Source organism: Lissotriton vulgaris, chromosome 12, assembly GCF_964263255.1.
Source record: "Lissotriton vulgaris chromosome 12, aLisVul1.2, whole genome shotgun sequence".
NCBI classification, from domain to species: Eukaryota; Metazoa; Chordata; class Amphibia; order Caudata; family Salamandridae; genus Lissotriton; species Lissotriton vulgaris.
Window position 1 is genome coordinate 782,500,264 of NC_141700.1, and position 22,053 is coordinate 782,522,316.

The window sequence follows — 22,053 nt, forward strand, 5'->3', positions numbered from 1 at the left end:
GTAGTTCTAGGATTGGATCATAGTCAGTCTTGGGGTCTAAGCTGGAAACAGTTTAGCAAAAACGATTTGGCTATTGCTATAATTTTTAAAAAATATAAAGCTATTTCAAAAGTTCACACTTTGAAACTTTTCAATGAAAATCTGGCAGTGTTTTCCAATGGGAGGAAAATCAAGTTGCAGTTAAAGTACGTTCTCGTTACTTTGGTAATCCAGGACTGGGCTCCTAAGTCCAGCACTGGGGTCTCTACTTAAAACAGGTAAGCAATTACGTTTCAGTAGTAGGTACGATTTTTAAGGAATATTTGTAATTTTCAAAAGTAGACGGAGGAAATTTCGCAGAAAAACAGTCAATGGTTTCCTATGACAGAAATTTAGATTACTAGCAAACACGGTTGTGATTACTTTTGCAGTTCAGTACTGGGCTACAAGGTACAGTACTGGCTTCGCTCCTGATCACAGGTGAGTAATTCGAAATTCGTTATTCGGCTGATTTTAGTTGAAAATGTTAAAGTTTCAAAACTTCACACTTAGAAGATTTTTCGAGTCAAACCAGTCAATGTTATCCTATGGCAGGAAAGTGAGTCATTGGTTTTCAGGTGAGTACTGGACTGGTGAAGTTAAGGTTCTGGGTATACACTCAGGGGTCCCCCAGGGTCAGGTAGGTACAGTTAGTACACCCTCAGCGGCACAAGGGTGGCCGGGTGCAGAGGTAGTTAGGCCCAAGTTTATCCAATGAGAGGCAGGGGGCCTTCGCTTGGTGGCTGCTGGCTAGCAGGCCACGCGGCTGTGGGAGCTTTGCTCCTGGTCACTTGCTCGGTAGAATAGGTTACAGGTTGCGCTACCAGGGGCACTCGGGCGGCTGAGTGCAGGGTGCTTTTGAGCCGTCACGCGCTCAATGTTATCCAATGAGGATCTTGAAAAGGAAACAAAGGCTGCAGGCTCGGGGACTGTGGATCTTCAGGAGCGACCAACACTTCGAGGGGTAAGTTGGGATCTTGGAGGATAGGTAGGCACCCAGGAGTTGGGCACTGGGGGCCGTGGGGCGCCAGGTGCAGGGGTGTCTTTTGAGGTCGGGAAATCTTACCCCCTGCTGGTCGCTGTTGGAGGGGTCCTTTGTCCTGAGGCTGCAGGCATCGTCTGGGTCGTCAAGGAGGGTCCTTGGGCACTGGGTTCAGAGTCAGAGTCACCGGGGGGATGTCCTCAGGGTCTTGGTTCACTCCAGCACAGGCCAGGCTTGGCAGGTGCAGGGTTCGCGATTCCGGGCTGATGCCAGGGCTTGTTACTTGCTTTGAGCAGTACCCCTGCTTGTGGGAGACCCAGGTGGTCAGAGTCACAAGGCAGTCAGGTCCTGCTGGGTTTTTGAGGTTGCTGACCACTGGAGACGCCAGGGTTTAGAAGGAGCAGGTTCGAGGGTCGACAGGCCGGTAGGGCTGGGGCCAAATCATTTGGTGTCTTCCTCTTCTTAGCAGCTGCACGGCAGGTCTTCTTGTTTCTTGTTCCTCTTTCTTGTTTCGGTATCTGGATTTAAGGAAGGAAGGTTCAGGGAGCCCCTAAATACTGAATTATGGGGCGTTACAGGTAGGGCAAGGTACGGGACCAATAGCTCCCTGTCCTGGGGTGGGTACACCCCCTAGCCTGCTCCTCTCCTGTGGGAGAGAGGCAGGAGACTAGCAGGGATTGGGCAGGGCTCCTCATCTTCAAGGTGGCCGGAGCCCGGGGTCGTGCCTCACCTAGTCTCCTCCACCTGAGGTGTGGGGTTGGCACATGCTGGCACCCCCCCCCCCCCCTTCCTGACAGTGTTTCCTGCCAGTCTTCTCGCCAGAGTGGGGGTCAGGACTGATGGGGGCCAGTTGCTGGGTACAGCAAATAGTCTGGAGAAGCTCACAGAGGCGGTATGCCTATGAAGCTTCCGCCTGCCCATCCTGAGGGAGGAGACCTAGCACCTCGCCCAGGATGTGCATTGTTACAGGCCCAGGAGAGCGGGGCCTCTCCACCCAGGGGTCCAGCAACATGTCTGCTGTGTGGGAGCCTCTGCAACCACTCAGCCCAGACGTGGATTGTAGGTTAGGTTTCAGGGGGCATCTCTAAAATGCCCTCTGTGGTGCATTTTACATTAAATCCCACACTGGCATCAGTGTGGGTTTAATGTGCTGAGAAGTTTGATATCAAACTTATCAGTGTTCAGTGTAGCCATTATGGTGCTGTGTAGTTCGTAATGACAACCTCCCAGCACCATATACTCTTAATGGCATCACTGTACTAACAGTGCCCAGGAATGGCCCTGGGTACTGTAGGGGCACAGGGCTCATGCACCTGTGCCCACACCACTGGCATAGGGCACCCAGGTAGAGGGGTGGCTGATGTATGCCAGGGCAGAGGGATTGTGGTGTGCCATTTCTACTCTTTGTTTAGTTCTGCACCTAGACACTCAGCGTGCAAAGGCAGTGTGTGGGTGTGAAGGTACAGGGCCCCTAGTGGTGGCACAATAAGTGCTGCAGCCCTTAGGGGTCTTCTCTGGTCACAATGCCCTGGGTACCTAGGGTACCATTTACTAGGGGCTGCTATGAGGCCAGAGATGCCAATTGGGTTTAGGCTTTAGTATAGTTTTAGGGAAGGAACACAGGCCCTGGGTACCTGATTGGCAGGGACCCAGGGCACACCTAGGAAAAGTGCATCAGGTATCAGGCAAAAAGTGGGGGGCTACTGCAACAGTAACTCACTTTCTCACAGTAATAGACATCCTTCAACACGGTTACTGTCTCGAGGTCACTTCCACACCACCCAACATACCACCCTGCAAGCGCACCCTCTCCCCAGCACACCAACACCTGCCTCAGGAAGAGTTTGAAGTGCTCCTTCTCAAAGGTGCCATAGAACCCATGCCAAAAATACCTACAGAGCTCCAGGTTATTTTCCTTTTACTTCCTCATTCCCAGAAGGACGGGTCCCTCAGGCCTATTTGGACCTCAGGACCCTCGACGAGTGCATCCTGTCAGAACATTTCCACATGGTCACTCTTCAGGATGTCATTCCAATGCAACAACAAAGCGTCTTCATAGCTGCACTAGACCTTCCACATTCTGATTCATCCAGTGCATTGGTGCTGTCTCCAGTTTGTGGTAAGTGGCAAACGCCATCAGCATAGAGTGCTGCCCTTCAAGGTCACAACGGCACCTCAAATATTTACAAAAATGCCTTGCAGTAGTGGCCACACACCTGCGAAGACTAGGCATCCATGTATTCCCGTTCCAAGATGATTGGCTGATAAAGAGTGCAACACCACACATGTTGAGTCACACCCAAGCCACTACAAACTTGCTTCACCATCAATGTTGCAAAGTCCCATCTCCAACCCCATTGAAATCAAAACCCTATTCAGTGCAGAGGTCGGCAGGGTCTATCCCAGTCTCACTAGAGTACAGGCATTGCTCCCTTTTTTTCTGCCCGGTTAGGCACCTTCTCGGCATGATGACTTTCTGCATCACCATCGTTCACCACGCAAGGTTACACATGTGCCAGATGCAAGTATGCTTACACAACAATGGTCTCAAGCGAAGGGTCATTGGTAAGATCTAGTGTTGATCAGCCTTAGCATTCATCACGCTCTGCAGTGGCGAAGCACCAACAATTTTTGCAAGGGCGACCTTTTCTTAACCAGTTCTGCAGATTACCATCCCAATGGCCGCATCCCTCACAGTGTGGGGTGCATGTACAAGACCTGACTGTCTAAGATCAGTGGGCTCCCAGTCACAGGGGACTCCACATCAACTACCTGGAACTGTTAGTTGTCCAACTAGCACTCAAGGCCTTCCTTTTCCACATATAGGGCAAGTTGAGCCTCGTTCGAACAGACAACCTGACAGCCATGTATTACCTACAGAAGCAGGGAGGCACTCACTCTCTCAGCTAGCCCATAACATATGGTGCCTGGCTCTCCGCCACAGGATCCACCTGTTGGTGGAGTACCTTTGGGGGTGGACAATGGCTTTGCGGACCTCTTCAGTAGCATGCAGAAAAAAGTCCATGAGTTTAAACTCCACCTGAGATTCCTCCTTTAGTACTCCAGTCAATGGGGGTTTCCAGCCATAGACCTCTTCACCATGGCAGAAAATAAATCATGCCCAAGCTTCGCCTCCAGATCTCCACACCCATAGTCTTGGGCAGTGCTCTTTGGATGAACTGGTCCGGGATATTTACCGAAGCTTTTCTGCTTTTCCTCTTCCTACTGTTTGTAGTTTGTAGGTTTCGGCAAACCTCCGTCACACACATGGGCCAGACAGCCCTAGTTCACCACGCTCCTCCAACTTTCAGGGTTCCGCATGAGAAGCTCTTCAACAGACCAGACAAAGGACCATGGAGAAATAAGGCACGCCGACCCCAGGAGTCTCAACTTTGTGATCTGGCTACTGAAGTCTTAAGGTTTGGTTACCGCAGTCTACCTCCTGAGTGAATGAATATACTTGAAGAAGCAAGGAGGCCTCTACTTGTGCATATTATGCTGCCAAATGGAAAAGTTTTGTCTGCTACTGCCTTTCAAAGCACATCGACTCTTAACTTTGGAACACTCTTCCAGTGGTAGTGCATCAGGTCTGGCTGATCTTAATGGTCATTTTTCACTTTTTCTCTTGGGAGTCTGGACCTCCGCGCTGGGACACTTCATTTGAGGTAGCTACGCAATCTACAAGTATTATTATTCGCAGCATGTGTATCTACAGCCACATATCCCTCGAACAGAAAATGTAACTTACCATGTAAGCATCTGTTCGTGGCATGTAGTGCTGTAGATTCACATGCACCCTCCCTTCTTTTAATAAACAACAGGAACATAACTTGGACTCCTAAGCAAGCATCGTGTTGGGTCAGTCCTCTCTGCACATCTTATTTGCATAGTTGGATTTTTGCCATTGTCCTTTCTTCTCCCAGTTGTGAGGCCTGGGAAGTTGATGGATGACTTAACTACTCACTCCGCGTGTTTATTAATGCCAAAAAATAAACCATGAAGGAAAAGGCAAAGACACTTGCTTGGTGTTGTAGCTCCTCATGATGGCCATTTTCTTTGAATTCATAAATAACCCTCCTCTGATAAACCAGGGGTATCGTTGAAATGGGTATTTATTCAGCAACAGTGTCCGAATTTTCAATTGTAAAAGAGAATACCTGTATGGATCTTGTCTTGCTTCTTTTTTCCTTAAAAGGTAAATTCAAGTGGACTCCTCAGCCAGATGTGTAGTGGTGCTGGAAATTCAGTTACAGAAAGTCTCCTTTACGCATGTTGTCTTTGATATCATATTCAATTATAGTTATATTTATGAACGTATGTTCTATAGTCCTCACAAAAGCCAGGTTAGAGTGAAGTTGGGCTTCTTTGAGAACTAGTATTGTAGTAGCCCATTGTCTCAAAAGGAGATGTCAGTGGAGAGTATGAAACCTTTATTAGTAGAGCCTATCTTAATTCCAGGAATATGTGTAAAATTAAAAATATATATATTTTTTAACATAATCTTTTCTAGGAAGGGAGGTACCATGGGCTGTTCAATCCTTGGTAGGCACTCTGTTAAAATTGAGACTTAATGGTGAGTTTGGAGAGAGTAGGGATATGACGCAGTTAAGATTAACCCACCATGATGTTTAACAACATATTTAGAGTTCAGTAGTCTTTATTGACAGTTATGCTTTTTATTCCAAAATTGCCACTATGTCCATATTTTCTGAATTTGTTTCTGTTGATGTTTTTCGAAGAAGATTCTCTAGTACTTTTTTGCCTTTATTTAGTCCAATTTTCCATTGCTTTCTGCTGTGTCACGAAACCCTGTGATGCTGTTTTGCGCAGTGCTAGATAGAGACTAACTTTTTGTTCCGTTTGCTACATTGTAAGTCAATTTATTTTGTTTTGTGTCGTAAAAGGCATGCATTATAGAGATCTCTTTGAATTTGATTAAATGTCCTTTGAAAATATTTTGCCAAACTGAGTCAATACCTAATCCTTAATAATTGTATGTTTAGGATTGTCTGATGGTCTGTGGTGCCCAAGTAATGGTATTTTTTTCCTTTGAACAATCGAATAGTTATATTATTCCTAATACCTGCATTTGTTTAATCTTTTGATTTGGTATAATTATCACCATTCAGATTGTGTAATTTGATGTGTTCCCACTGACCTTTTCTTTTTGCCCAACCTCAGGAGGAAAGTGACATCAAAGTTCCCAATGGACCTTCAGAGAATGGGAAGCACGTCAGCCCCAAGGGCACAACGGAGCCTACTGCCTTGGTCAACGGAGTGTCGTAAACAAATAGACGACCAGTGAGAACCCTCTCTCCGTGGAAGCAAAAAAATCGTATTTTCATCCTTCAGAAAAAATCTCAACCCTGCTTGCGTCCTCTTTAAACCGGAAAAAAAACAAAAAATAAATAAAAAGGAAACACTGAAAAAATAACCCATGAATAATAACCTAGTGCTTGTTAAAAGCTTGCCAAAGATAGGAGATGACCGGACGACATTGACGATGCTGTACTCTGAGCGGTTAATAGTGAGAGCCGGAGCTGGCAATGCACTGACCCTCTTGAGTAGGTTCCCGCGCACCGGTCGCAGGAGAATCACCTTGAGGTGTCCTCGACAAGTAACATTAACTATATCTGTTTTTTTGACTCTGTTAAAAAAAAAAGTTTGAAAAGGGGAGGGAAGGGAAAAAGAGTAAGAGCCGATTATAAACAAAAAAAAGTACAAAAACACAAATTTGTTGTGCCTTGACACGGTATACCCAGACATTGGGGCTACTTATTTTTTTTTATTTTTTATTTTGGAGTAGTATTCAAAAGGGCAGAAGACGACCGGCTGGAACGTTCATCGACTTAAGGAAACTGATTAGCAAGGGAACGGGCAGGAGAGGGCAGGAAACTAGAGGTGCTGATGGTACAAGTGAGGAGAGGGAAAGGTTGAGAATGGCGAGGAGCCACTTAATCAGAAGAGGATGAGAACCCACTTAGCTAGGAGGTGGAATATGGTCCAGATATCTTAGGCGGGCCAGGAGGGTCCCCGTCCCTTGCACTGGGAATGAGCAGAGGCTGTATTTTAGGTTGAGGCAGTATGCACAGTTAGTTTTCTTTCGAGTACGCAACACTGTGGAAGAGCAGCGTTTACAAAAAACAAAGGGGGGGAAGTGAGAGCAAAGGGAAGACATCTGGCCAGAAGGGAATGGGATGAGCCAGGGCTCCTTCGGTGGATTGCAGGTTATGCAGCAAGACCATTAACTAAAAAAAATCTTATTTATTTTTCATTGTACAGTATTTAAGAGAACTAAAAGGGAAAATTTAAAAAAATGGTCAGAAGAAGCTGCTGTTGGTGTCAGTGGTAGAAAGGGATGCAAATGTTTTTGTTCCCCAGAACTGCACAGATAACACAAGAAATAGCTGTGTAAGTGTCGAGCTGTGCTGTTCCTTCGGGTATCGTGGAGGTTGGGGGAGCAATGACAACACATTCCCCTCCATAGCTTGCCAGAACAGTCTCGACTGTACTGCTGCTGCCGTGGATGGCCGTTTATTAAGAAACCAAGAAGTAAAATACATACAAACACAAGAAAGAGAAATAAAATGTTTGCTGCTGCTAATTCGAACTGAAATTGTTTTGTTATTCCTTCCCTGTGTGGTAGGGTGTCAGCCCAATGAAAGCGAGCGGATTGGTGTCCATGAATGCATGTGTGTATGCAGGTGTGTGTTCAGGTTTTTGCTCATTTCAAAATGTCATTGATATGACATGCCAGCTGGCAGGAGCTCTAGAGGGAAGGCAAAGATTTAATGAGTTCCTGGTAGTTGGTCCATCGCCTCCAGGCCGAGACTTGGCAAGGTGTTCTATGGGTGCCACTCTGATATTAAACTATTGAATTACAAAACAAACAGCCTTTTGTTGTGTCTCCTTCTGTCTCGCACCCGCTTTTGTGTTTGTCTGCATAATGGAATTTGAGAATCTTTTTAGGTGTTAAACTCTGCTTCGATATTAACTTGCTGTATTGCTTATGAACAATTGGGTTACTCCGGTATATTAATTCTGCAGTACAGACATTTAAATCAGCAACTGTCTTAAAGAAAGCTTGTATACCTTCCTCCCAGGTTGTGCTACTCTAAGAAGTGGAGGTTTTGTATGTAGGTATCTCACACAAGCATGATCATTAATAATTATATTAGTTTTATAGAGCGTATGGCTACCCAAAAGTGTTTCACAGCACTAGGCATGTGTAGTAAGGCATCAGAACGGTATAATAGAATTTGATTTCGAAGAGCCAGATGTTCAGAATTTTTTTGAAAAACATTGAAGGATTGACGTGTTCTCAGTCACTGGTAGTGCGATCCACTGTTTAGGACTGTGACAAGAGAAAGATCGGCTGCTCCTGATATTGGGCATTACACAGAAATTACAATTGCTTGATCGGAGAGTACAGATGGGACGATAGTGTACCAGCAAGCATCTTGGATACCGTGGACCTTGGTTGGACATAGCATTGTGCATATAGCACAGTGCTTTAACCTGGATTCGCTTTTCCACTGAAAGCCAGTGGAGGTCTTGAAGATTGCCTGTGGAAGATTTTTGGGGTACATGGAATAATCTAGCTGCAGCATTCTGGGCAACCTTAAGATGTTTAAGTGAGGCATTGGAGGTCCCAAGGTAAAGAATGTTGCCGTAGTCCAATCTAGACCGAATCAGGCCCTGTATTACTGTTCGTTGGGCAGAGACCAGCAATAACAAAAATATTTTTCTATGCCACCTTAAAAACACCAAAACGGGCGGATGCTACCTTTTTGAAATTTGTTAAATCTTAGAGAGCTCATCATCAAGCCAAAAACCCAGGTTCTTAATCACAGGGACTGGAGGAGTACCAGTGATGAGCTCCCCAAAGCTAAAAGTGGTTCCCACTAACAGAACCTCTGTCTTGTCTCCATTTAATTTTAGAGAGCTGTTGCTCATCCAGGCAGCCCCCTTCAAAAGGCAAGTTTTCAGGGTGACCAAACTGCGATCTTCCTTAGCTTAAAGGGAAAAGATCTGTGTATCATCTGCATAAGAGAAAAGAGAGACCACAACTTTCTACAATATCTGCCAGGGGATGCACATAAATGTTGAATACCACAGCGCTAAGAGCCAACCCCTGGGTACACCCGAAGAAAGAGGATGGAAGCTTGAGTTTAGTGGAGAATACCTGAAAGGTCTGATCCTGTAAAAAGGAGTCTAGCCAGGTCGAGGCTAGGTCTTGAACACCAATAGCCTCCAGTCTTTGTAGCAGGAGCTGTTGCCTTTGTGTCGAAAGCTGCACCAGGATCATGTAAAATTAGCGCTGCTGTTCCATCGCTATCAAGATGGAGTCTGAGCTGGTCTGTGACTCCCAGCAAGGTAGATTCTGTGCTGTGACCAGCCCTAAAACCGGCTAAAATATAAATAAGGAAAATAAAGGGCTGCAGGTTCTTAATATTGCAGTTTTGGTTTACAATCTAGCTCTGTTAGAATTCACCTATCCCTCACTTCCCGTAGAAGATAACTTACATAGGTTTCTTTAAGGTATCAATTATCCAACACTTCTATGAAGTAAATCCAAGAGGTCCAGTTTGTAAACCAGCTTGTGTCAAGGAGCTCAGTGTTCTCTCTCGAAGCTGATGAGTTAACTTTTTGAGTCAATGCTTAAATGCAATATCTCGTTTTTGAACTGCAACGTGGCCTTTGGATAGACTTATAGCCACAGTTTATTTACCTTTTGAATATTCCCCAGACCTCCGATCCAGAAACTTTCCCATGGTACCTCTGTGTGCCGGAAGGTGGCACTGTGCTGCTCCGCTCTGATGCCATTCCACTCCGGAAGTGAGGTGTGGGGCCTATATAGGTGCCAATCCTGTGCGCTGACATAAACTACAACTCCTGTGACCGCTTGTGGTCACGTCATTATATGATTGATGCGAATGATATATCACGCTCCCACGACGAGAGAAACCCAGGGAGACTTCACATTTGCTGCTAGAATGGCAGAACACAGCAATTGCGGTCCATGGAGGGAGCCAAAAATGTGATCAAGCAGGTTTGCTTCCTTGATGAAGTAAGAGGCATGCTTTGCACTGATCCCATTTGGGATTTTGTGTGTGTGCGCTGTCTTGACGAATGAAAGCGTCCGAGGCGGTGCTATGGTTAATGTTTCTGGCGCACTTCACTATGCTTGAATGTTGACTATGGCTATATATGAGAAGTGGTTGATAATAGACTACTCCAGAATACAGAACTCCTGGACTTGAACATCTGTCTTCCAATCCGGCTACCTCTCCTGGAAGATCTTCTGCTGCAGCAGAAGCGTCGGGTTCTCCACCCCAGTCTTCACAATCTTCACCTTCATACATGGAGATTGAGTGAATGTCTTTGATCTATATCCGGTGGTAGTGGATGTAATCTTCCAACCAGGCATCCCTTGACAAATACTGTATACGCATGTCACTAGGACACGTTTGTGGTGTGGCAGATGCAAAATTGACCCTCTCCAGACCCAATTGTGTGAAATTCTATTGTACATTCTCTTTCTCACCCAGAGACACCTTGCTTTGGGCACTGTTAAGTTATCTTTCAGCCCTTTTGGCCTTCTTGCATTTACTTGATCAGCCTTCAGTATTTAAATCACTAGTTGTGATGATTTTTTGAAAGGGATGCAGCATTTGTTTACCCCTTCCCCTTTTGATGTCCAATGGGTTCTCAATGGGTTCTCAATCTCGTCAAAGTTGTTTCCACTGCAGTAATACAGAGTCCTTGTTGTAGACATCTGACAGGCAGCTAGATGGGCATCCCTCCATATGTTCACAAAGCACACTTTTTTGGACAGTCCTGTGTCCAGACCGCCATTTTGCCTGCTCAGTCCTGCAGAACTTTCTAGCTTGAGTCGAATAACAGCCTACCTCCAATTATGTACTACTTTGGTATCTAATCAAAAGGTGAGGAATCTGTAGCTAGAAGTCTGTATCAGAAGAAATGGCAATGCTTTTTCTGGTAGGAACTCCATCTAGCCTGAGATTTGTTACCGACCCTCCTATTCTCCCCATTTTGTGATTGAACTCTACCCATTAGTAAGGTCTCAAGTTGAAGGAATCTGCACTCTATAATCTATCCGTTACCTTTCGGGCTCCCTGCCTGAGGGTACAGATAATTTTGACAACAGTCAGCACACAGTGTGGTGCCTACATTGGTCCAACACATTACTGCTGGAGCAGAATGACATCAGTATGGAGTTGTATGGTGCCAACCTCCGGCACACAGAAGTACTATGGAAATGTTTCTGGATCTGGTCTGACGCCTGGTAAATATTCAAAAGATGAGGCTTTGGCTAGATAGAGTCTCCAGAAAGAGCATTTCCTACGGTAAGTAACGTGTTCGAGGCATATGAGCTGCAGAATTCATACTTTTGCATAGGTCGCCAACTGGTGTTGGGCTCGGATGATTGCACCTTGTTGTCTTGGAAGAAGTCTTTTGTAGTCACGAGATAGGTAACTCCTCCCTTGGACGATAGTGCGCATGGGCATCGACACCATCTTCAGATTGTTTTGTTCTGCCATCGGGTTCGGATGTAACTTCAGCGGTCTGGTTTGGTAGCTTGTTTTCCAAACTTTTTCGAGGCGCAAACCATCGTAAACTCCGACTGTATTGTTTTAGTTTGCGTGCCTTTCGACGCGCTAACTGAAATACTAGATTCCGGTCGTCGATGCGGGCCTCTGGGCCTATCGATGCCATTCGGGCCTACGGCTAATGGAAAGAACTCCATTCAAAAAATGCCCCCAGTGTGGAGCTAAACTCCCACACAACGACCAGCACAAGGTCTGCAACCTTTGTTTCTCGCCCGAGCACGGAGAGAAAAATTGCCAAGCCTGCGCCTCCTTCCAGTCCAAGAAGACTATCCGTGATCGCCGGGCTCAACAGCACGTTATGGCGCAACGGGCTGCACTAATGCCAGAAGACATCTTTACTGAAGGCCCGACGTTCCGGAGGCAGAGGATTCGGAGGATCTCGACATTGTATCCGAAGCAGATGACTCCAACTTCGATGACCACATCACTCCAGGTCAACGAGTGAGTACAACTGCCCCTGCCCCTACCCCACCCAAAAAAAAGCAGGCTCAGGTCAAGGCTTCGCCTGAAGACCTTAGTCGTGACCCAAAGAAAACTTCAAAAGCCCCGCCTTCGGGCCCAGCTCCGAAGACAAAGAAGTCTTCCGGCGGCTCGGGACTGAGCAGGCAACACATCGGTGCCCCAAAAACACTAGTACCGAAAGCTGAAACACATCCTACTCCTGCTGTCTCCAAAAAGGTCTCGACACCAAGCACTTCCACACTCAAACAACCAAAGGCCTTCGACCCTGAGGTGCCTGTGAACAAAAGAGACTGTGCAACTTCACCTTTAAGACCCTCTTCTCCTGTTCTTCCTACTAAGCCTTTCTCTCCTCCAAATTCTCCCATACTCGCCACCTCCACAGGATGATGATGACCTAGGGGGTGGTGGTCCACATAATGACCCTTTTAATAATCATAATACTAGCACAACACAGGACACATGGGACGACTACAATAACCCTGTAGATCCACAAGGCCATCTCCTCCAGATTACAACATTGGCTTTAGTCAGCTCATTGATAGAGCTGCGCAATCCCATGGCGTTCAAATGCATTCAGACCCCACAGAGGAAGACTTCCTGATAGACACTTTTGCACAGTCACAAAAGACAGTACAAACATTACCGATGCTGAAAGGTGTCATCAGACATGCTCCAGACGTCTTCAAAGACCCTGTCCGCACCAGGATTCTCAATACTCGGATTGATTAAAAAAAAAAAAGCCCGCCCCTAATGATCCCACCTACAATAAAGGCCAACTCCCTTTAGGATCCCTGGTAGTGACTGAAGGAAGGTGGATATCTGACTATGGTTACCCCCAACTTTTTGCCTGGTGTTTTGCTGGTTTTTCGACTTAGTTGACCTGGGACCCTGCTATTCAGGGCCCCAGGCCTACTGCTCTCTCTGTAAAATGGATTCCATGTACCTTAGGTGCATACCCAATTAGATACTGAGTCACCTTATCAGTCCCTGTACAGTGTACCTTAGGTACCCAGAGCCTAGGTGTACCCAGGGCCTACCAGGGGCTGCAGCATGTATTATGCCACCCCTGGCTGGCCATCCAAATCTGACACAACTGGCTGCACGACAGCTGGGGCAAGGTGGTGTAATCACCTTTTGCTTTAGATATAGTATCCCTATATCTAACCCTAAAATGGACACATGTATTCCTATCAGTCACTCCTATGGCAGGCCTTATCAATCCTGAAGGCAGAGTGCTTGGAATTATGTGAGATGGTGCTCTGGCATGAGCTGAGCCCGTCTGCAGCTTGCGGAACCAAGTCCTAATAGCTGTTCCATGATAACGCGTACCATATACTCTTAAGTGCATTATAATCCTCGCGGTTATTTGCCAACTTTGGTATCGCTTTATCAAAACATGTCGAGTAAGGTGTCATACGAATTGGAATACTAACCCCTCGCCAATTCTGGCGACGGGGTTAGCATTCCACCCTTCTAGAGGGACACGACATGTATGTAACTGTGAACCTCGGTTAAAGTTAACTCGAGCCTCGGCATCACAAAATGGATGCTGCCACCACAGACACAAGTCTGACCTCCTGCGGCTGAGAGTCCTTCCAGCGAGGAGAGCTCGGACAAAGGGTTTCCTGTCAGGGGCAGTGCTAGCACCATCCCAGACAGGGTTTTGTGTATCCCAGGTAGGCAGGGCTGAGAGGAAGGTGACTGCAAGTGGCACCCCGGTGCTCACTGTGCATATGCCGGCTCAAACCAGTTCCAGGGGCACCCCAGCCCCTGAGCTGGGGGAAGTCCGGACAAGGGAGAGGGGTGTAACCACCCCCCTCCTGGTCCCACCCATGGGCAGGACCTAGTCGCGTGCCAGCCCCTTTTCTTAGAGTAAAGGTAGGAGCGGGCCCCCTTCCCAAATTGGATCATCTTGAACGACTTTCTACGAAAGGAACTCTTGACTTTCTTTGAGGACTCCCTTGTGGCTAAGGAGTAGCCACCCTGCACCCGCGGGCACCAACTAAGCATCGCGGTTTGCTGCACGTCCATCCTCCGGATCAAGACTGACTAGCTCGACGAGACCCGGATTCCCTGGCATCTCTGACCTCTACCTGCATCATCAGCCCAGCTGAGATTCGTGGGTGCGACGAGACCTGAGGGACCGGCCATCTTCTGAAACTGCACGACGCTTAACCAGCACGACCGCCGAAGAATCCTCGAGTGAGTGCCCTGGGGTTTGAGAAGCCCCAACTCTGAGCAGCTCCAGCACCGAAGTCCAGCCCCCCTAGCATCCACGAGATCTGCGTGGGGCCCTTCTGCTCTTTGCCGCTCACCGCGTTGTCCGGTCACTTGCCCGTTGGCTAGTGGCCCTCCTGACGACGTACCACGACGATTTCACCGCTGGTCTGGTTGCTCCAGACTGGCCCTTGCTCCCTTCCAAAAGAGGAGCACCCCGGACCCTCCTGATCCACTCCAGACGCCATCTTGACTCCACCGCGTGGGCTTGCCTTTGCCAAGGTTTGTTGCCCCAATCCTGGGAGCAGCATCGCAGACAGCAGACACCTTCATGGGACAGCTCGCACCTCCAGCCTGGTCGCCGACAACGCCTCCTGGCCCGTGTGACTGCAGAGTCCAGCGTCGCAGACTCACCTGGTCGAGGTGACTTCATCCGGTGCCATCCTGTTGCCCACACAATCACTGGCTAGTGATTAAGAACTGAGTTCCCTCTGCTTTCAGGTCGTCTCCATCACCGATCCAGGCTTGGATCACACCGAACATAGACTACAACGAGGATTCCCGACGTCTTTTGAACCCTATGCAGCCGCAGCCCCTGGGCTAGGTAACCCGAGCATTTCGGTGCTCCAACGCAGGTTCACTATCCAAGTGTCCAGATCCTTTTTCGTTTTAAGTCTACCTAGTCGGATTCGTCTGGAAACAGTAACTTTAGAAATACTAGCCTCCATAGACTTTGACCCGCATCCCGCGTGAGAGTGCACACTCTGCACCAGATCCCCCTAGGCCTCCTGCTCCTAACCTTAGAGTTTGGTAGTGTAGTCATAGCGATCCTGAAGCCTCTGGATCTTGTTACTTACCTGCTAGTATTTCGCATTCCACTTTTAGAGTATATGGTTTTTCGTGCCCCTCGGGCATTTGTGTAAATTGTGCAACTTGTAGTATTTTCGTAAGAGTTTTGTATTGTGCTTAGCTCCCGGACTCATAAAGAGTTCAGGGTAGACTTGTTATAAATAAATATACTTTATTTTTCATAACAACTTCTGTGGTGTCCTTTCACTTGGTGTTCAAGGGGTATATGTGATGGTAGAACAGCTGGATTAACACGCCCTCTAGAGTTTAGCCTGAAGACTGCTTTTGTCCACGCTACTAGGATAGCTGGTCTATAAGGTTGACTTGCAACCAATCATCAATAAGGGTCGTTTGGTATGATACACAGTGATCACTAGAATAGTGAGCACTATATATCAGGCCAACTTCTCACAGTGACCAATGCTAGGAAGCGTGCCAACTCTCAAGCCTCCGGTGATGCGCCACCTCCAGACAAAGAGTCTAAGTTACTAGACGCTTCAGGCAAGCAAGTTGCCTCCCAGGCAGCTAATCTCTGGAGCATAGCTAATGCACAAAAGAGTCTAAGTTACTAGACGCTTCAGGCAAGCAAGTTGCCTCCCAGGCAGCTAATCTCTGCAGCATAGCTAATGCACAAGCATTACTTGCTAGATATGATAGGACTCACTACGATGAGCTTGAAAGCCTAATGCAGCATTTGCCTGACCAATACAAGGCCAAAGCCAATGATTTGATTCAAGAAGGCAAGTTAATCACACACATCTATTAAATGTGGCCTTGATGCAGCAGACACTGCATCTAGATCAAATAACACTAGCATGTTATTACGAAGGCATTCATGGTCGCGCATTTCTGAGTTAAAACAGGAAGTACAGACTACTATCCAGCAAGGAACTATTCAACATCGTCAAAGAATTCACCAACCCATCAGCCAACTCCAACGACATCACCCCTTCCCAAGCCCTCTGCGACTCCCTAGCTTCCTTCTTCCACAACAAAATCGCAGACATCCACAACAGCTTCGACAACCGACCCGGAGACCAACCCACCCAACCTTCTGCAGGACCTTCACCCCCCTCGAACATCCTTAACGACTGGAACCCAATCTCCACCGAGGACACCATCCGCCTGATGAACTCCATCCACTCAGGATCCCCCACAGACCCATGCCCTCACCTCATCTTCAACAAAGCAGACTCCATCATAGCACCACACCTCCGAGACGTCATCAACTGCTCCCTCAACTCCGCCACCTTCCCGGAAAGCTGGAAACACGCCGAACTCAGCGCCCTTCTGAAAATACCCACAGCGGACCCCACCGGACTCAAAAACTACCGCCCCATCTCGCTCCTTCCATTCCCGGCCAAAGTCATCGAGAAAGCCGTCAATAACCAGCTCGCCGCCTTCCTCGAAAGCAACAAATCCCTCGACTCCTCACAGTCCGGCTTCCGAGCCAAACACAGCACGGAGACCGCCCTCATCGCAGCAACAGACGACATCCAAACTCTACTGGACAATGGAGACACAGTCGCCCTCATCCTCCTAGACCTATCCGCAGCCTTTGACACAGTCTGCCATAGAACTCTTCTACAGCGCCTCAAAAACATCGGAATCCAAGGAAAAGCACTGGAATGGATCACCTCATTCCTCACCGGTAGAACCCAGAGAGTCCGCCTCCCACCATTCAAGTCCAAGGCCACTGAAGTCATCTGCGGCGTACCCCAAGGTTCCTCACTCAGCCCCACCCTCTTCAACGTATACATGAGCCCCCTCGCGACCATCGCTCGCCAACACAACCTCATCATCTCCTACGCAGATGACACCCAACTGATCCTATCACTCACCAAAGACCCCAACACCGCCAAAACCAACCTACATGAAGGTATGAAAGAAGTAGCAGAGTGGATGAAGCACAGTCGTCTGAAACTGAACTCAGACAAAACAGAAGTCCTTTCTTAGGCACCTCCCCCTCCGCCTGGGACGACTCTTGGTGGCCAGAGGCCCTTGGAAAAGCACCCATCCCGACGGGCCACGCACGGAACCTGGGCATCATTCTGGACTCATCACTCTCTATGAACAGACAAGTCAACGCAGTCTCATCTTCATGCTTCAACATCCTCCTCATGCTCAAAAAAACATTTCGCTGGATCCCCACCGAAACCAGAAAAACAGTTACCCATGCACTGGTCACAAGTCGCCTGGACTACGGAAACACCCTATACGCCGGTATCACTGCAAAACTCCAGAAAAAACTCCAACGCATCCAGAACGCATCAGCCAGACTCATACTAGACACCCCGCGCAAAGACCATATCTCCAGCCACCTGAAAAACCTCCACTGGCTCCCCGTCAATAAGAGGATTACTTTCCGCCTCCTAACCCACGCTCACAAAGCACTCTACGAACTTGGACCCGAATGCCTCAACAAACGACTTTCCTTCTACACCCCCCCCCCCCCCCCTCGCCAGCTACGATCTTCCAACCAAGCCCTTGCTACCATTCCTCGCATCAATAAAACCACCATCGGAGGTAGATCCTTCTCCTACCTCGCAGCTAAAACCTGGAACTCACTCCCCACTCACCTACGCCTCACTCAGAACCACCTAACATTCAGAAAGCAACTTAAAACCTGGATATTCGACAAGTAATTCCCATCCCTTCCTCAAGCGCCTTGAGACCCTCTGGGTATGTAGCGCGCTATATAAATTTCTGACTTGACTTGAATCAGCCGTTCAATCAGGAACAACTTTTTGGCACAGCTGTAAACCCAGCCTTACAAAAAATGAAAAAAGACGGACTGCTAAATCCTTGGGAGCATCACAGTCTCCATCTACACGAGGCTCCTTTTGTCGCTCCTTTTATAGGGGTGCATCCCAGAACATCAGCACAGACGCTGCTTCCTCCTATAAAAACCCCACACAAATATCCCCTGACAGGGTATGTTTCAGAGATGGGTACAGGGGAAATAACAAAGGGAGAGGGCGAGGTAACACCCTCACCTCCCCCACTAACAGTGACTTACCCCCACTCCCTCCAGACCATTCCACTCCAGTCGGAGGCAAACTCACAGTTCCTACCTGTCTGGAATTCCATCACTACATACAGTTGGGTAAAACAAATGATTCAGTATGGTTACTGCCTGGAACTTCCTGCAACACCCCCTAACCTACCGCCCAAACGGCGTCCAGTGTCCACAGAACATTTAAAGCTCCTCAAACAGGAAGTTCTCTCACTGCTTCAAAAGCATGCAATAGAACCAGTTCCCCAACAGCATCAAGGGACAGGGATTTACTCCCTGTATTTTCTAATCCCCAAAAAGGACAGTACTTTCAGACCAATACTGGACCTCAGACCTCTCAATTTCTACATACAGTCAGATCACTTTCACATGATCACTTCAAGTCCTTCCACTGTTTCAACAAGGCGACTTCCTTGCCGCATTAGATCTCAAGGACGCCTACTTCCATATTCCTATACACCCTGCTCACAGGAAATATCTAAGGTTTACAGTGGATGGCCAATACTGTCAGTTCAAATTCCTCTCATTCAGTGTGGCCACAGCACCCAGGGTTTTCACGAAATGCCTTGCGATAGTAGTTGCACACTTGCGAAGACAGCAAGTTCATGTGTTTCCAAAACTGGACGACTGGGTGATAAAAGCAAAGTCATACAACCAGTGTGTTCAACACACTTACCAAACAATTCAGCTGCTATACCACTTCGGGTTCACAATAAACCACACCCAGTTCCATCTACAGCCCTCGTACCTACATCAGTATCTAGGGGTCGCAATAGACCCTTCCAAACCTCTAGCATACCCCAACCCAGTGGATAGTCAGTATGCAAACCAACACTCCCTCCCAGCTCGAGTGTTTATGCAGCTCATAGGAATGATGCCATCTTGCATTTTCATTGTGCCACACGCAAGACTTCTAATGCACCCTTTACAGGAATGCTTAGCACGTCAGTGGAACCAGGCTCAAGGGCAACTTACAGATCTGGTGTTAGTGCACAGCCGCACACATCGCTCTCTGCAGTGGTGCAACACACAAAAGCTTTCCAGAGGGCGGCCGTTCCTAGAGCCAGTTCCACAGATAGTGCTAATGGCGGACGCATCACTTACCCGCTGGGTAGCCCATCTCCTAAACCACACAATTCAGGGCAGGTGGACCACTCAACAGAAAGTGCTCCACATCAATCGCCTAGAGTTACTAGCAATATTTCTAGCGTTAAAGTCAGAGTCAAAAACACTTTATTCGATTAAGTTAAAATCATAAAAGTATGCTATACATTCAAAGTTGATCACTGGGATATACAAGAGAATTTTTATATAAATAACATTAAAACAAGAGACATTATATACAAATTTCAATAGTACCAGGATATATTTACAAAAAATTTACATCATATTTACACTGTCTATAGTTTCCTACAAAATTTCACTTCATTTATACAGCTTGTACTAAGGGGTTTGCTAGGTGATCTATTTACAGTAGTATTTACAAACCTATAATACAATCATTTTATAGTGCTACCCCGACTGAGCGTACAGTTTTTAACAAAGGCTAAATCAGTTAGTCGGTGATTGAAGTCTTTTTCGTCTGGACCTAATAGACGTAAGAAAATTTGCTACCCCATACATAGTTAAAGGTGTTTCCATTAGCTGTAAGAACAGAAAAGCCGGTTTGACTTGGGTAAACATTTGATCTTTTAATATAGGCTTAATGTATTTCTCTCTAGCATTTCTAAATAATGGACAAAAAAAGAAAAAATGCAAAGAATCCTGATCTGAGAAGTCGTCACACTTGCAGGGGGCGTTCTCATGGGGCTTACACCATTTACTATATTCACCCAGCAAAAAGTGAGCCTGATTGAAGCGAAGTTTAGTAAGGAGCCACCGGTGGAAAGGTTTATTTACTATCGCCAGGTATGGTTCGATAGCTAAAGATGTAGTTGTCAGAAAATGTGATCTCACGGTTGGCTTCATAATTTCGCGTGATTCTCTTTCAGCTTCTCTTTTCTTTGTATATTCCAGTTTTGCCCAACTAATATCCTCTTTTTTTAGGCCTTCAGGGTTAGTATATAGATCAGGGCGGCCCAGATATTCTGCTATTTTCTTAATGTATGAAAGCCACTCAATCTCTGCCACACGATCCCGCCCCATGCAGTCTTTAATAATCTTGTGATTAAGTGTTAAATTGGGATTTAGCCAAGTTTTAATCCATGCCCTTAATGGTGCCAGAGACAACATATCTTCAATATAACCCACCCCTAGTTCCATATGTATTGAGAAAGCAGGTGTGGATTTTGGTAAACCCAGAACGGATCGCAGGAATATATTCTCTGCTCTTTGAATGTGGGTTGTGTTCTTATATCCCCAAATAGAGGCTCCATATCTGGCTATTGCCAGAGTTTTAGCTTTATATATGGATAATATAGCCTCTGGTGGTTTGCCGCCAAGACGTTTGGCGAACCCCAATATAGTAGCAGATGATCGTTTTACTGCAGCGGTCTTGTTCTGGATTTGTGGTGCCCATGTCCCTTTCTCGTCGAACACCACTCCTAAGTATGTGAAGGTTTTAACTTTGGTAAGTGCGGCACCATTGCAGGACAGGGTTCTGGTATTACTCTTGCAATTTCCCACAGCCATGACATGTGATTTTCCTGCATTAATCACTAAATCCAGATCTTGCATAAAAGCCCCAAATGTATTAAGTAGGTGTTGAAGACCCCTAGGGGTCCTTGACATCAGTACCGTGTCGTCGGCATATAAAAGTACCGGCGTCACGGACCCACCCATGCGGGGCACATCTGCAGAGGCAGTTTGTAGGGACTCGCCCAGTGAGTTAATGTAAAGGGAGAAGAGCATAGGTGCCAAAATGCACCCTTGGCGCACTCCCCTTCCCGATTTAAAAAAAGCGGTACAGTTCCCTTCTTGAGACATGCGGATAGTTGCCCTTAAGTCACTGTGGAGACGCGCCAGAAAATCAACAAGTGCTCGGTCCAGTCCCTTTTCAAGGAGTATTGTCCACAGCTTTGACCTATTAACTAGGTCAAAAGCTGTGGACAAGTCCATGAAGGCCAAATACATCATCCCCCTTGTTGCTACAGTATATTTGCTCAGTATAAGGTGTAAATTAAGGCATTGATCTTCTGTACCTCTGGCAGATCTAAAGCCATACTGAGCTTCGCACAGGATGTTTTTATCAGTGGTCCAAGCTGCGATTCTTTCTAGTATTATTTTACCAAGGATTTTAAATGAGGAATCTAGCAGAGATATGGGTCTGTAGCATCTAGGGTCCCCCCTATGACCCTTCTTAAATATGGGGATGATGACAGACTGTGACCAGGTAGTTGGAGGTTTTATCTTGTCTATAGCAACTACATTGAAAACATTAGCAAGTACTACTGACCACATTGCTGAGTTTGTTTTGAACATATCGGCGGGTACGCCATCTGGCCCGGGGGCCTTATGTGATGACATATCCTCAATTGCACTCTGTACCTCTTTAATGGTAAAACTTGGAAGGGGGTCTTGTGTGTCAGTCGATGTTAGGTCTGATTGTTCTAAGTCGAGGTTGCTGCCATAGATTATTTGGAAATGGTCCAGCCATTCCTTCTCAGGGATATTTACCTCCAGTGGCGCATTTTCTTTCCCATTGAACAGAGGGGTATTAACAATGGTCCAGAATTTTGCGCTGTCCCTCAGGGTTGCTTTTTCATACAGATCCTCCCAGGCCTGTTTCTTAATTTCCCTTTTCCTCATTAGGATATCCTGATTATACTGTTTCCTAAGCCTAGCCACCTCCAATCTATCACGGGGTACCTTTTTCAATGCTTTATGGAGTTCTCGATGTGATTTGGAGCATGCGTTGTTAAACCATCCCTCTACCT

At 46.9% G+C, this 22,053-nt stretch overlaps 1 protein-coding gene across 4 annotated transcripts in view; it reads left to right on the top strand.

Annotated features, from left to right (window-relative positions):
• FXR2 (FMR1 autosomal homolog 2) overlaps positions 1-7,890 on the top strand; it is a 395,300-nt gene extending 387,410 nt beyond the window's left edge. For all 4 annotated transcript variants that reach the window (XM_086946152.1, XM_086946153.1, XM_086946154.1 and 1 more), the window contains exon 17: positions 6,182-7,890. In XM_086946152.1, the coding sequence (XP_086802278.1) occupies positions 6,182-6,286 (105 nt within the window). In that variant the 3' untranslated portion in view covers positions 6,287-7,890. The remainder of the gene's footprint in view (positions 1-6,181) is intronic.
• Positions 7,891-22,053: the final 14,163 nt, after the last annotated feature.